Here is a 13,208-nt window from a genome sequence, read left to right as displayed (position 1 = left end):
CTGCTGGCTCGGCTCACTTCTCGGTTCGGCTCGGTGGTGACTGAGCCGTGAGCAGAGCCGTTGGCAACACTAAGTCCTATTATGGCCTCCTCTAAGATAGCTCGGAGCTGGAGAATATGATTGTGTCACTTACAAGTTCGTGCCTAACAACCGAACATTTCATCTGTGAATGTTCTACTTTATTACCAACAAATTAAAAGTTAGTTCCTCATGTGATTCTTTGAAGTTGTTCTTTGTTAAGAGTTCCTTTTAGATACCGAGACTATACGAGACATGGACCCAGGGCCGGTTCTACCACAAGTCCAACACGTGCATTTGCACGGGACGCAAAATTTGTCATAACTATATTATTTCAAATAAATATTTCCTTTGGGTAGCAAAATCCATTACGATGATAGTTAAATTCACTAAGAGGACCTTCTTTTTGAATACTACATTCATAAATCATGTTCAGGTTAAATTAGTTTAAGATCACATGGACAGTGCTAAAGCAAATGGTCAAACAAATCCCAGCATCAATTGTTAGATTGTTGTCATACAAGATCTCAATTCTAGAACAGTAGCGAGCACCTGTTCCGTTTAGTTAGCTATCACAGTTTTCATATGAAAACTAGTTTTGTCTTTGTCAGAAACAAGTTCCTTATCACTGAAGGCAAGGGCGCCAATTTCCCTGTAAATTGGAGGGGGTGCATTCAGATGGTGAAGGCATATGTATGAAGATTTTAAAACAAATTGCATTCAAATTATGTCAAATATTGTATATTTATAAATACAATAGGGAGGCCACATAAGCTTTGGGGGGGCCGGGCAACTCGTCCCCCAGGATCGGCGCCCTTGACTGAAGATGGAAAGTTTTTTTTTCTTTTTAATTGTAACACATGTAGAAGGAAAAATCAAGAAATACAGATAAAAGAGTTAGTTGCACTGGAATAATTAACTGATATGATATTGAAGCTCAGACACAACGAGATTGTATTTGAAGTGTTTAGGCCTTTCTGAGTGCGAGTTGCTCTTTCCCTCCCCTTCGTTGTTCATGATGGGGCATCATACTTAAAATTGTGGCTTTTAAGGTTTGTTCTTTCTGGAGAAAAAAAGGAGGGGGCAAATAATGCCATTGCACGGGGCGGCAAATTGCCTAGGGCCGGTCCTACAGTTTAAGATGGAATCGGAAACATTGTAACGAGGTCAAATTTCAGGATTAGACCTATCATCATCAGAAATATTACAAAGCTTCTTGCATCCAAGACGCTCGCGCTAGCAACTAGATCAACCGGGAGGATTCTAGTCAGATTTGTGACGCAACTTTCATATCATGAAGATACGTGTGTCGTCATGTTTGAAATTTGTCAACTTACAAATAATAACATGACTGTGTAAGGTTGAGTCATTGAATACAATTCTTCCTTGTTCGGGCTAGTTTGATTTAAGGAAATCACCGTTGTGTAGAGAAAGGAAAACCAGACCAGTTCGAGGGACCAGGAAGAACAGTGTTGCTAAGATGTGACACAATCTAACAGGAAAATTGGTCTTAATGTCACAGAAAGCATTTGGAAATTATAGGTCATCCACATGAACTAACAAAACTCCCTCATGACTAAATGAAGTGAAAGGAAGTTTTAGTTACATGTTTCATGATTATCCCCTTTAGGTTAATGGATTGGATTTAATTTAATTTTAGCGTCTCGTTCAGCAGCAAGGCTGTATGAGATTTGGACCTACAGCTTAACGTGAGATCCGAACATCATGAGCTCCTGGCGAGCATTGAACCGGGGTCTCCCATACCGAAAAGGAGTACGTTATCCAAAAAGTTACAAAGAAGCCTTTTAGACTAATGGATACGGACGATTAATAAAAAAGAATGAGTGATAAATATTATTATTATATTATCTTCCGCTGCCAGTCAGAGAGTTTGTTTATATAGTAACGCTGAGTTATTTTACTTAGTTTCAAGCTTTTTTAACCTTTGTACTTATTTTAAAGCTACTTTATTGCAAACTTCAAGACATAAGCGGACCCAGGGGGGGGGGGCGAGAGGAAACTTGCACTGGAATAACAAACTGATATGTTGATATTGAAGCTCAATAAGAGACATAACGAGATTGTATTTGAAGCGTTTAGGCCTTTCTGAGTGCGAGTGCTTTTCCCCTTCCCTTCGTTATTCATGACAGGGGCGGATCCAGGGGGGCGATCGGGGCGATCCCCCCCAGAAGAGGAAACTTTCTTATTTTATATATATAAATAAAACTAATCCCAAAGTTTGGAGCCCTTAAAAGAAACAGTAATGACAACTCACCGCCCCCCCCCCACAAGTCGGTCTTGGATCCGCCCCTGCTTCAAGATCGTAAATAAGCTTGAATATGAAAGGTTTCGTTTACAAAAAGCAGTTTCTCAACCACTAACGAGTTTTATAAAAACGAAATGTTATTTTAACGGCCAATGGTTATACCCTTTAGGCTAATGGAGACGGATTATTAAAGGCAATAAGTGAATGTCAAATTAAGGTTTTGTGTTCCCCCGATCGGGAATCGAACCCGGGACCACATGCACGCCACTAGACGAGCAAGGATGACCTTAATGATTTATAAAATGAAAGTTGCAGCCATAAGGCTAAGATAAAGGCGCACTCACGGAGAGGGCCCACCGGGTCCGGACTCCCCCTCCCTCCCCCCCAAAAAAACCTTCCTAACTCATAGCTACATTAACATATTTTCTTCATAAAACTATACTTGTTTAACAGGAAAATGATTGATATGGCATAAACATTTGGTTTTACATTTCATCTGTACTCTTTGTCTTATAAAAACAATCTTTTTTTTCTGACAATATAGATGGTAGTTTTTTCTAGTTACTTATCAGGTACAGAATAGTATTTTTTTCTACCCGTTCAATACTACACAGACGTAGTGGTTGTAGTGTTGAACCACCCTCGGAGCAAAAATTTCTGGGTACAAGCCTAGGCCAGGCGAACTACGTAACTTTCTTCAAAAAGTATAAATACGTATTAAATAATAAATCGTATTGAATGCTAAATAGTATTCGTGTGTTACAGTACAAGCTGCTTCAAGGTCAACAGCATATTTCAAAAGATAACGATCATGCTGGTCAATAAGAAGTTGAGTTTTTTCTTGTTGGCAAATATCTCACTTTTAGGCATAAAATTCCGTGATTGAAAGAAAAATACTGAGAATTTTCCTACCTGGCGCGCAGTAATACAATGTTTCTCACACTGCGCATGAATCTTCGTAAAGTCACCCATGAGAAACAAACCACCCAACCATGAACGATTTAAAATGCTTTTAACTCATTATTATTATTATTATTATTATTATTATTATTATTATTATTATTATTATTATTATTATTATTATTTAAAAAAGGAAGAAAAGAAATTTGAAGCAAACTTTATTATTATTAAAATCAACACACCATCTGAGATTATACGCAAGGGCACCAATTTCTCTATAAATTTAAAGGGGGGCCATTCAGATGCAGAAGATATATATGAGGAGACAAATTGCATTCAAATTATGCCAAATATTTTATATTCATAAATGCAATAGGGGCCCATATGAATTTTGGAGGGCCCGGGCCCCCCTAGGATCGGCACCCTTGATTATACGGGCATCGAAATCAATAATTTGAAGCTTAGTAAGACAGAAAATTATAAAATGTAAACTTTTAAAATTTAAACTCATTCGTTCATTTAATTGATTAATCTATACTATACATTCCGATTAAATGGGATTGTCCCGTTTGTAGAGCACAAAGCAATGTCCCGCCTTTTTAATGTTGATCTTTTTTCACTACCAGGGCCGGCTCTACCACACGTGTAATATGTGCATTTGCATGGGAAGGCAAAATCTATCATAACTATATTATTTAAAATAAATATTTCTTGTTGTAAACAGACTTCATGGTGATGGTACTTAAATTTATTAAGCTCACCTATTTGAATACTATATTCATAAATCATGTTTAAGTGGCATTAGTTTAAGGGCACATGGATAGTGCTAGAGCAAATGGTCAATCAAATCCCAGCATGAACTGGTTGATTGTTGTCAAATACAAGAACTCAATTCTAGAACAGTAGCAAACACCTGTTCCATTTAGTTAGTTATCAGAGTTTTGATGTGAAACTAGACTTGTATTACTCACAAGCAAGTTCCATATCATTGAAAGAGAAAACAAGTTTTTTTTTTTCTATTTTTTTAAAGTAGAAGACAAATCAAGAAATAAAGATAAAAGAGCTAGTTGCACTGGAATTGCAAACTGATATGTTAAGATTGAAACTCAATATTGAATTAAAAAAAAAAAAAAAAAAGGATTACCATATTTCCTCTCCTCGCGTCCTGTGGACTTCGTGATGGACAAACACCGTGCTCGTGGGTTTTCTTGGGGTTCTCCCGTTTCCCCCCACTATCTACATTCCACCATTTCATTCATTTCTCATTATCATCTGCTTTAGCCTAACCGGCATAACCGTGGGACGTAAAACTTAAAAGATTTCATTTCATTTCATACTTCCTCTGCAGGGTGCTTCCTTATCTTTCACTAACATAATAGATTAGTATTTTTTTTAAAGGAAAAATGGAAATGGACACGAGATTGTATCTGTGGCCTTTAGGTATTTCTTAGTACGAGTGCCCTTTTCCTCCCCTTCGTGGTTTATGGTGGAGTAGCATACTTAAAATCGCGAATTTTAAGATTTGTTCTTTCTAGAGAATTTAGGGACGGGAAATGATGTCATTGCACGGGCGCAAAATTGCTTAGGGCCGGCTCTGATCACTAGTAATTATATTTCAAATCTATTGTAATATACTTATAATGTTCATTATGTAACACTGCTTTATTATGTTCTAAACTACATAATAAATACTGTTTAGTTTGATATTTTATTTCGTAATACTGTTTTACAGAGAAATCATTAATTCAAAATAAGCTTTTGCTGCATTTTTGTTTGTTCCACTTTTAGCTGTTGGACTTATGCTTATCTTAAGCGTACACTCTTTCAGCTCAGAAGACTCACGATCGATTCCCAGTAAGAGCTCATGTGGTTCTGATCCAATGTTAAACTGTAGGTTCAAAATCTCATACTTTTCGGTGGTGGAAGGCAGGTGAAAATTCAAAACATACGAACCAACGAAGATTAATAATAATAGCAATAATTGGTGCTGGTCAAGTTCTAGTACACCACATTTTGAGAAATTTACAGGTAAAATACAATACTACGCATGAGAAGACATACAGTAGAGGAACGAAAAGTAGGCCTAATGTAGACTGAAGTGTTGCCGAGTTTCTGAAAATGCCGGCTTATCGCGAATCGGATTAAAAAATGAATAAGTACGAGTGATTCGTCAGAAAAAAAAAAAGATACTGTAGTGAATACTTGTCTGCTGTCTTGGTTGCTTGAGAATACAGCAGAGAATAACCGTTCAAATGCCCTTAAACAAAGGAAAAGTACGTTCTTTATGAAGGAATGGAGCTTTTACTATACGTGAAAATTAAAATTAATGAATACACATGTACAATGATTTACCTGATAAGACAGAACTAGAAAAGTAACTGCAATGACCTTGAACGGATCTGCGCACGTTTTTTGTTTTTCTTTTGCTGTACCAAGGTGTGGTCGAGTTATCCGGCCTTCCGGCCGGGTTCTTGTGTGCCGAAATTTATGAACTCTACTGTATTTTAAAAGGAACAAATTTCTGCAGGCGACAGAACTAAATTCAAAGTAATACAACTGTATTTTAAATTTACAAGTGTAGGTTTACTAGTGTAAAATCACTACAAATGCTTTATGACGGATACAATAAGTGAGTGCATATGAAAGATGACTGTATTAGATACTATTATCCACCAGCAGTGTGTTTCTGCACAGTGTACAGTAGTTGTTTACAGGTAGAGTGGTACCAGGCCCACAACCAGCCACACAGGTTTGAGGGGGGGGGGCATGAATATGTTAGGGGGACAAGTCATTATACAGTCTCTTACCAATAGCTAAATTGTGTTTTTTTTGTATCAATAATAGCATTTTGTGTTAAGGTCTGGAGGGGCCACGAAAAGTTTAGAGGGGCAACCCCTAGCCCCCCTCTGGTTGCGGTCCTGAGTGGTACTATTAAGAAACTATGACAAGTGCTATTGAAACTCGTACCATCACCAAACCCCACTTGTTTTCATCACCCTCGCTCACGCGTATACCACTGTCGTTGATGAACCTGTTCCTCTCGGACGCACCCTCGCGCGTGCACACCAGCTTTGCCATGCTCTGATGCGGACATCGTATTTATACGTAAATCGTAAAAGAATTGTAATTTTATCAACAATTACTTCTGGTGTCCCCCTTGAATTTCATCTATACTGGGTAATGTCATGTCGCCCAGTGCAAATATTTTGAAGAATAATAATAAGGAAATTAGTAAACGAATCATAATTTTTCAACAATTATTTCGAGTCAACATTCAAAACATGACCCGCACGCAAGAATTGGATGGCATTTAGTATTTCCACCAACTCTTTAATTTGCCTATTTTATGTCGAGAACAGAATCCAACCAACCCGTGCACGGGTTCTAACCCGTTCTTACTACTATTACTACTACGACTTATACTACTCCTACTTCTACTATTACTACTACTACTGCTGCTACTACTAGGCTACTTAGATTGGGGAAAATACTAATTATCAACCCAAGAATTTATGGTTAATTATAAAGAGAACATTGCACATGAATGAATTAATAAATTTCTGAAAGTGGATGTCTTTTGCTCTTATATTTACGAAGGTCAAAGGCATTAGTAACAAAAATAGGGAAAAAGTAGAAAATATTTCTCTAGAAAGTACCTAACGTTACAAGATAACAGTGGTAACCTACTTACTGTAGATTAAATCAAAGACTCGCTACATGGTGATGAAACCATTATGACAAATCAATTGAAAGTATAGAAGTAGGCCTATCAGAGGAAAATTCCTTTTTAAAAAATAAATTCTTACCTTGAACACAATTACGTTTCTTCTTTTCTTCCTCCGAATCCGATAACCTAGCCCAACTATGCCGAACAATGTCCCACATTTTTTTTGTGGCACCTTGTTTTCGTTCAACACGATTTTGCTTGATTTAACGTGACACTAAAGCTACGAACACAGTTTGGGGAAATGAACACAATCACATTCAAATTTTCCAGTGTGAACAATGTTTGTTTCTCTTTGTAACACTTCACAACTTCAGAACAAGCACTTGAAGTTCATTCCAAGAGCGAGAACTCCTCTCGTATATTACAAAACAACTCCTATCAGCTGTGAGGTTTCTAGCGGACGAGCGAGCTAGTAGTCAGAGCGGGCGGGGTGTTGTGGACATGGTATACTCAATCCATGTATACCGTCTTCAAACCACGTGCTTTCTTGGTTACAAACATGTACGTACACACATACACATACAAAGGAAAGGACAAAAGACAATCACAGCGCGTAATGTAATAGGATTTACTGGCAATATCTTTCGTAGTCTCTTAAGCATTGATGCGTACTGGATTATAACACAAGAAGCAGACAACTGACCTTGAATTGAAAAGCTGTTGGGTTAGGCTGGAAATACGTACGAACGTGCTTGGAAAAATACGCACTGCTAGGTGTAAACACGATACAAACAATTTGCGTACTTGGACGTATTATGTATTTAAGTAAGAAAAAATCTTATTGATATTCAAGGACAACCAATGCGACTTTTTTTTTCTCTATTTCCAGAGAACATTTTTCTTTTTTCAAATGTCTTATGCTTGGTAACACGTAAAAGTTATTGATGATTTAAAACTGCGAAATAACAGGGTAAATCCGAGATAAGCCACAAGTATTCCCACTACAAATTGACATCATGAGATCGAACAAGGAACATCAGTTTAACATCCTACGAATATGCCTTTTTGACTAATGGGAGACGGATGATTAAGCATGTGAATGATAATGGACAAATTGGTGGAATGAGAATGTGGTAGGAAACGCGAATGCCCCGAGAAAACCCATGGACTTGATGTTGCCCACCACAAACTCGTTTGACCGGGGATCAAACCACGGACTCCAAGTACTAGAGATAATAACTTTACCACTGAGCCACGTGCCCTCATTTTTTTGAGACGAGCCAACTTTAGGTTGTGCACACATTTATGTCCGTACCCTTGAATGACCGAGTGTGTAAAGCGCCTTTCTTCTTTGCGTGTGGTTCCGGTTTCGATTTCTGGTAGGAATCTCTGGATACAAACTCGAATAGTAGTTTTTTTTTCTTTTGTTTTTTTTTACTTTGAACAGGTTCCCAGCGTAACATAGTCGTTATCACTCTGACTTTTGGTGCAAGCGGTCTCGGTCTCGATTCCCGATGGAGACGTTTGGTCGAAGATGTGTCACAGCTTTTTAGTAAGGTTTTTCTGAGTCTTCCTCATTCAGGTTTGGCGAATACCAGAATAGTACTAAATATACAGGCCCTAGGCAGCTTCTCTACTTTCCCGAATAGTGTTCTCGCCGAGGAACATCCTCTCTCATACATAACGGCTATAAGGCCACAGATGCTAGTACTACCCAGTAACATGTATAAATAAATAGACCCTGAATCTACTTTGAACAACAGATCCTGTCGTACATAGCTTCGGTGCTGAAAAGAATGTTAAACTGCAATCAATAAGTAAGACGGTGATCAGATGTACAGTAGGTCTGCGATAGATCCTAACCACTATAATGCGAAGAGTCCTTCGTTCATTCCTACATTCTGTGATTTGCTGATGGAAAACATCAGATCAATCAATTTTCTCTCAGTTTATCCAATTCGTCCCATTTTCTACTTTCTATCAATTCTTCCAAACTAGTTCGTTTGAATTTTTCAATTGCCTTCGACGCCTGGAATAAGAAAGCAAGATGAGAGGAAGTCAAGCAAGGTCTAATACTCGCTAATACATATTGTTGCCTACGGGAGAGATGTACATTTTCAAATTCGAGACGAGACCGTTACATAATACACATCAACAGTAAATGTTTTTATAATTACACCCTTCGTGGACTTTTCGTGACACGGAAGAATTCTGATAAAATGACATTAAGAAAAAATGAGGACATATACATATATTTCTCGCTATATAATATGGCTCCGCGTAGTGTAGTAGCTAACGCTCTCGCCTTTGGTGCGAGCGGTCCCGGGTTAGATTCCCGGTGGGGCCACTCCCTTAAAACGTTTTTCCAGGTCAACCACCCTGGATGAGGTTTTCCTGGGTTTTCCTCATTCACACCAGGCAAACGTCGGGGTGGTATCTAACTTATAGGTCCCAGGCCGCTTCCTTCCTTCAACAATCCTTTCCACGGATTGTGTGCTCGCCGGGGCACAAGGGCTCGTGAAGGGCTAAATGGCCTTAGATGCCGAAAGTCCAACCATCTAAATCCTAAACCCTAAAAATCTCGCTATATAAAATAACGCTCTGGTTGATCAACAGCCAGGCCAAACCGATTTAGCTAGAAACTTGAAATTTGGACAGAGCAGTGACGGATCCAATACGGGCTGGGGAGGTCTAGCCTTTACAGTTTCTGGTGACTAAAATAAGCTATTATTTGTATTTTTGAAAGTATAATATACCTACCATCATTTGGGTTCTGGCTGTCCTCCCCCCCCCCCCGTTTTCACCTTCTAGATCCACCACTGGAACAGAGCATAGGATTTGTGATTTGAGGTCCCACTAAAGAAGGATTTTAAGAAATTCGACGGGGAAGAGGGGTAGCAATTAACATATTAAAATGGCCATATCTCGGAATCTCTGAAGGTTATAGAGACACGAAATTCGATATTTGGACTTTTCATTTAAAATAATTTAAGTAGTCTCGCTGCTGAACGTGACGCTACACTCAAAATCAACTCACTCAACTCAATTGATATTTCCCCTACAAGATAAACGAAGGCGGGAAGAAAAATTGAGTCGGAGTTGCAATTCTTTAAGTGAGATGGCCATATCTCAAAATCCGTTAAGCTTAGGAACATGAAATTTGGTATTTTAACTTTACATTTAAAATAATTAAACTACAATTTTAGCCTTTCTGATATTTCCCCCACAAGGAAAGTAGAAAAGGGTGGGGAAGGGAGTTGGGTCTGCAATTGTTAAAATAAGATGGTCATATTTCGAAATCCCTTAAGATTAGACACATGTTTATTATGAAATGAAATCTTTAAGTTTAACGTCCCACGATTATGCCTGTTCAGCCAAGATATACGATAATTAAAGCAAGTAAATGATTATGGAAGATTTGGTGGAATGAGAAAGTGAGAGGAAACGGTAGTACATCGAGAAAACCCACGAGCACGATGTTGTCCACCACAAACTGTATGTTGATTAAAGACGTCTTTTAGCGTTTTTTTTTATGTTTCCTTTAGAATCGAATTTAAAAAGTTGGGGGTTTTAATTGTTGCAGTAAGATGGCGATATCTCGAAATCCCTTAAGATTAGTAATGAAAGATCGGGTATGAAAGATGCGAGGCCGAAAGTTGAGCAAGTGTGGGGATCTGTGGCCGAAGTCCTCAGCTACATTAGACGAGACGAGACTTCTGCAAAAATTTATGAGACAAGACGGGAAAAAATATTTCTCTCCTCGTCTCGTGGACAATGCTAGGTACCATTCCGTTCATTGCTCTGTGAAATTGATGAAACACTCTGGAAAAACTTGTCCGGATACCCGTTAATCTAATTCGAATTCTGGTACAATCACCGACCATTAAAGTAAACATCTTATTTTACAATACCCTGCCTCTGGGAAGGGCTTATAGGTGAGGCTTCATTCAGTGATTAAATTTAATGTCACTTTTCAGTATCTAGAGGATGTGACAACAGACTACTGTTTAAAATAGGGATGGACAATTCCGGAAGTTTTACTTTCCGGAATGCCTGAAAGTAAAATCGGAAAAACTCCGAAATTCGGAAAAAATCCGGAATTTAGAAAAATTCCGAGATTTCACCGAAATCCGGAATATTTTTGAATTCCGGAAATTTTCCAAGATCAGGAATTTTGATGAATTTCGGATTTTTTCTGAATTGTGGATATTTCCGAATTCGGGTATTCTTCCTAAATCCAGAAAGTGGAATTTCCTATTCCGGAAAATAAATTTTTCGGATTCCGAAAAATTTTCGAGATCTCTAGTTTAAAAGGGCACGGTTGCTTAGGGCACAGTACTCACCTCTGGTGAGAAAAGTCGTCCCTTGTTCGATTCCATGCCACGTGTACTTGTATTGGACAACATCATGACCATGGGTTTTCTCAAGGCTCTTCCGTTTCCTCCCACATCCTCTTTCCACCAATAATTTCGTACTCATTTAGATTCACTATTCACTCGTCTCCTTTTAACTTAAATGGCATACAATGCGTCGTTAAATACTGAACATAGCATCCAAATATATCAATTCACTTGAACCTTTGATAGAAGCATATTTATCGTGTATGTAACATTTATTTGCTAAGGAGTGTATCTGCATCACCTAGACAAGAAACGCAAAATAAGAAGTCATTAAAAGCTTGAATGTATATCTTAACGTTATTGCTTGATTTAAGTAAGATTTCTCTATATTTTCATTGACACTGCTCTTTCGCATTATCGTGTAAACGCAATTGTGCCTAGAAACAACACGCCGCACTAAGGGCATTGGAATTTGCGTCTTATCAGCGTAATTTGCTTATCTTTAAGTTCATTTTTTTCTTCGATTTGCTCATCCATTTTATTAATTACTCAACAAGCTAAACGTAATGAAATTTGCTTTATGTTACTGACCTAGTGTGATCAACGAATTAACGGCTCGATTTAACAGTTAAAATGTCTTTTGTGAGTATGGTCTTGATTTTGGTTCCTGGTGTTCCCTCGTTCTCCTAAGTAGTGTTGCACATGAGACTAGACGAGAAGTAAGGTTTCCTAGTCTAAAAGTAATGTCTACTACGAGACGATACAACAAACGACGATTCTCGTCTCGTCTTTGAGTCTGGAAATATACAGGATGTTTCAAAACAACACCGACAACGTTTGGGAGGTGATTCCTGACACCAAGATAAGACAAAAAGTATAGACCATTCTGAGTGCACAAATGCTTCCTTTAGAAGTTATAGGCTGCCGAAAACATAAAAAATTGAATTTTAAAGGTCCTAGCTCCAAAACTGGGATCTACCTTAGTCGGGTCAAAAATTCACTTAGGAGCTATTATGTGCCCTATCCAAAAATGCGTGTATCAGAATCCTGAGGTGCTTTCACAACAATTTTTATAAAGGGAGTTTGACTACGGGCCTATGATATAAAGTACTCTCCAACTACCTCCATAAAAATTGTTGCGTGAGAACCTTAGGATTCTAAAACATGTATTTAGGTAGAACACATAATAGTTCCTCAGTGAAGTCTTGACCCGACTACGGTAGGTTCCATAGTTTTGGAGCTATGGACCTTTAAAATTCATTTTTTTTTTCATGTTTTCGGCAGCCTATAACTCCGAAAGGAAGCATTTGTGCACCCAGGATGTTCTATACTTTTTGTCTTATCTTGGTGTCAGGAATCACCTCCCAAACGTTGTCGGTGTTTTTTTTGAAACACCCTGTATAATTAAAAATCTCGTCTCGATTCTCAAAAATTTCATGTGCATTTTTCAAATCGCAAATTGCCCTGTAGACTAGATGCAACACGAAAATGCTACTTATCGAACGAAAAGGAAAAAAAAAATGATAGCTTTGGTTGTTGTGTTCCCATACTGAGTTTCTTTCTCTTTCCTCGATGGATTGATTGAATATACTACCTTGATACTTAATATGCAACTTACTGCCTGATATAAATAGTCGTGCCAAACTAAAAGTATCCGAATCCCTACATTAGTTTTGGGCAACCCAACCAAACAGAATATTTGGATAATCCTATAGTCCATTAGAACAGCGTTTCCCAACCGGTGTGCCGCGGCACACTGGTGTGCCGCGAATGGACCGCTGGTGTGCCGCGAGGAAATTTAAAAAAATTATTAATTATATAGGAACCTAATTGCAAGACAGGAAATATGTGTATTTAAATTTCACATTACTATGAACCTCTACAATGAAAAAATACTGTAATTGTAATATATTATTGTACATACATTACTACTACATAGATTGCATTTCGAAAACAGAATTTTATTAATATTTAAAATTGTGACGTATATTAACCATGTTAATAAATTATAAGTTTC

General features: G+C 37.9%; 1 protein-coding gene across 2 annotated transcripts in view; it reads right to left on the bottom strand.

Moving 5' to 3' along the window:
* Nucleotides 1-13,208, bottom strand: part of LOC145678827 (peroxidase-like) — a 156,174-nt gene that overhangs the window by 135,207 nt on the left and 7,759 nt on the right. The window contains exon 1 of one of the 2 annotated variants that reach the window (XM_081749374.1): nucleotides 6,991-7,531. The exons of the other annotated variant lie outside the window; for it this stretch is intronic. Coding sequence (XP_081605500.1) covers nucleotides 6,991-7,069 — 79 coding nt within the window. The 5' untranslated portion in view covers nucleotides 7,070-7,531. Of the gene's footprint in view, nucleotides 1-6,990; nucleotides 7,532-13,208 lie in introns of those variants that run through there. 2 annotated transcript variants of the gene reach the window in all.

The sequence above is a fragment of the Thermobia domestica genome, chromosome 2 (assembly GCF_964235325.1).
Source record: "Thermobia domestica chromosome 2, izTheDome1.hap1.1, whole genome shotgun sequence".
NCBI classification, from domain to species: domain Eukaryota; kingdom Metazoa; phylum Arthropoda; class Insecta; order Zygentoma; family Lepismatidae; genus Thermobia; species Thermobia domestica.
The sequence above is the reverse complement of the archived record's forward strand: the minus strand, read 5'-3'. Positions and strand labels throughout refer to the sequence as shown.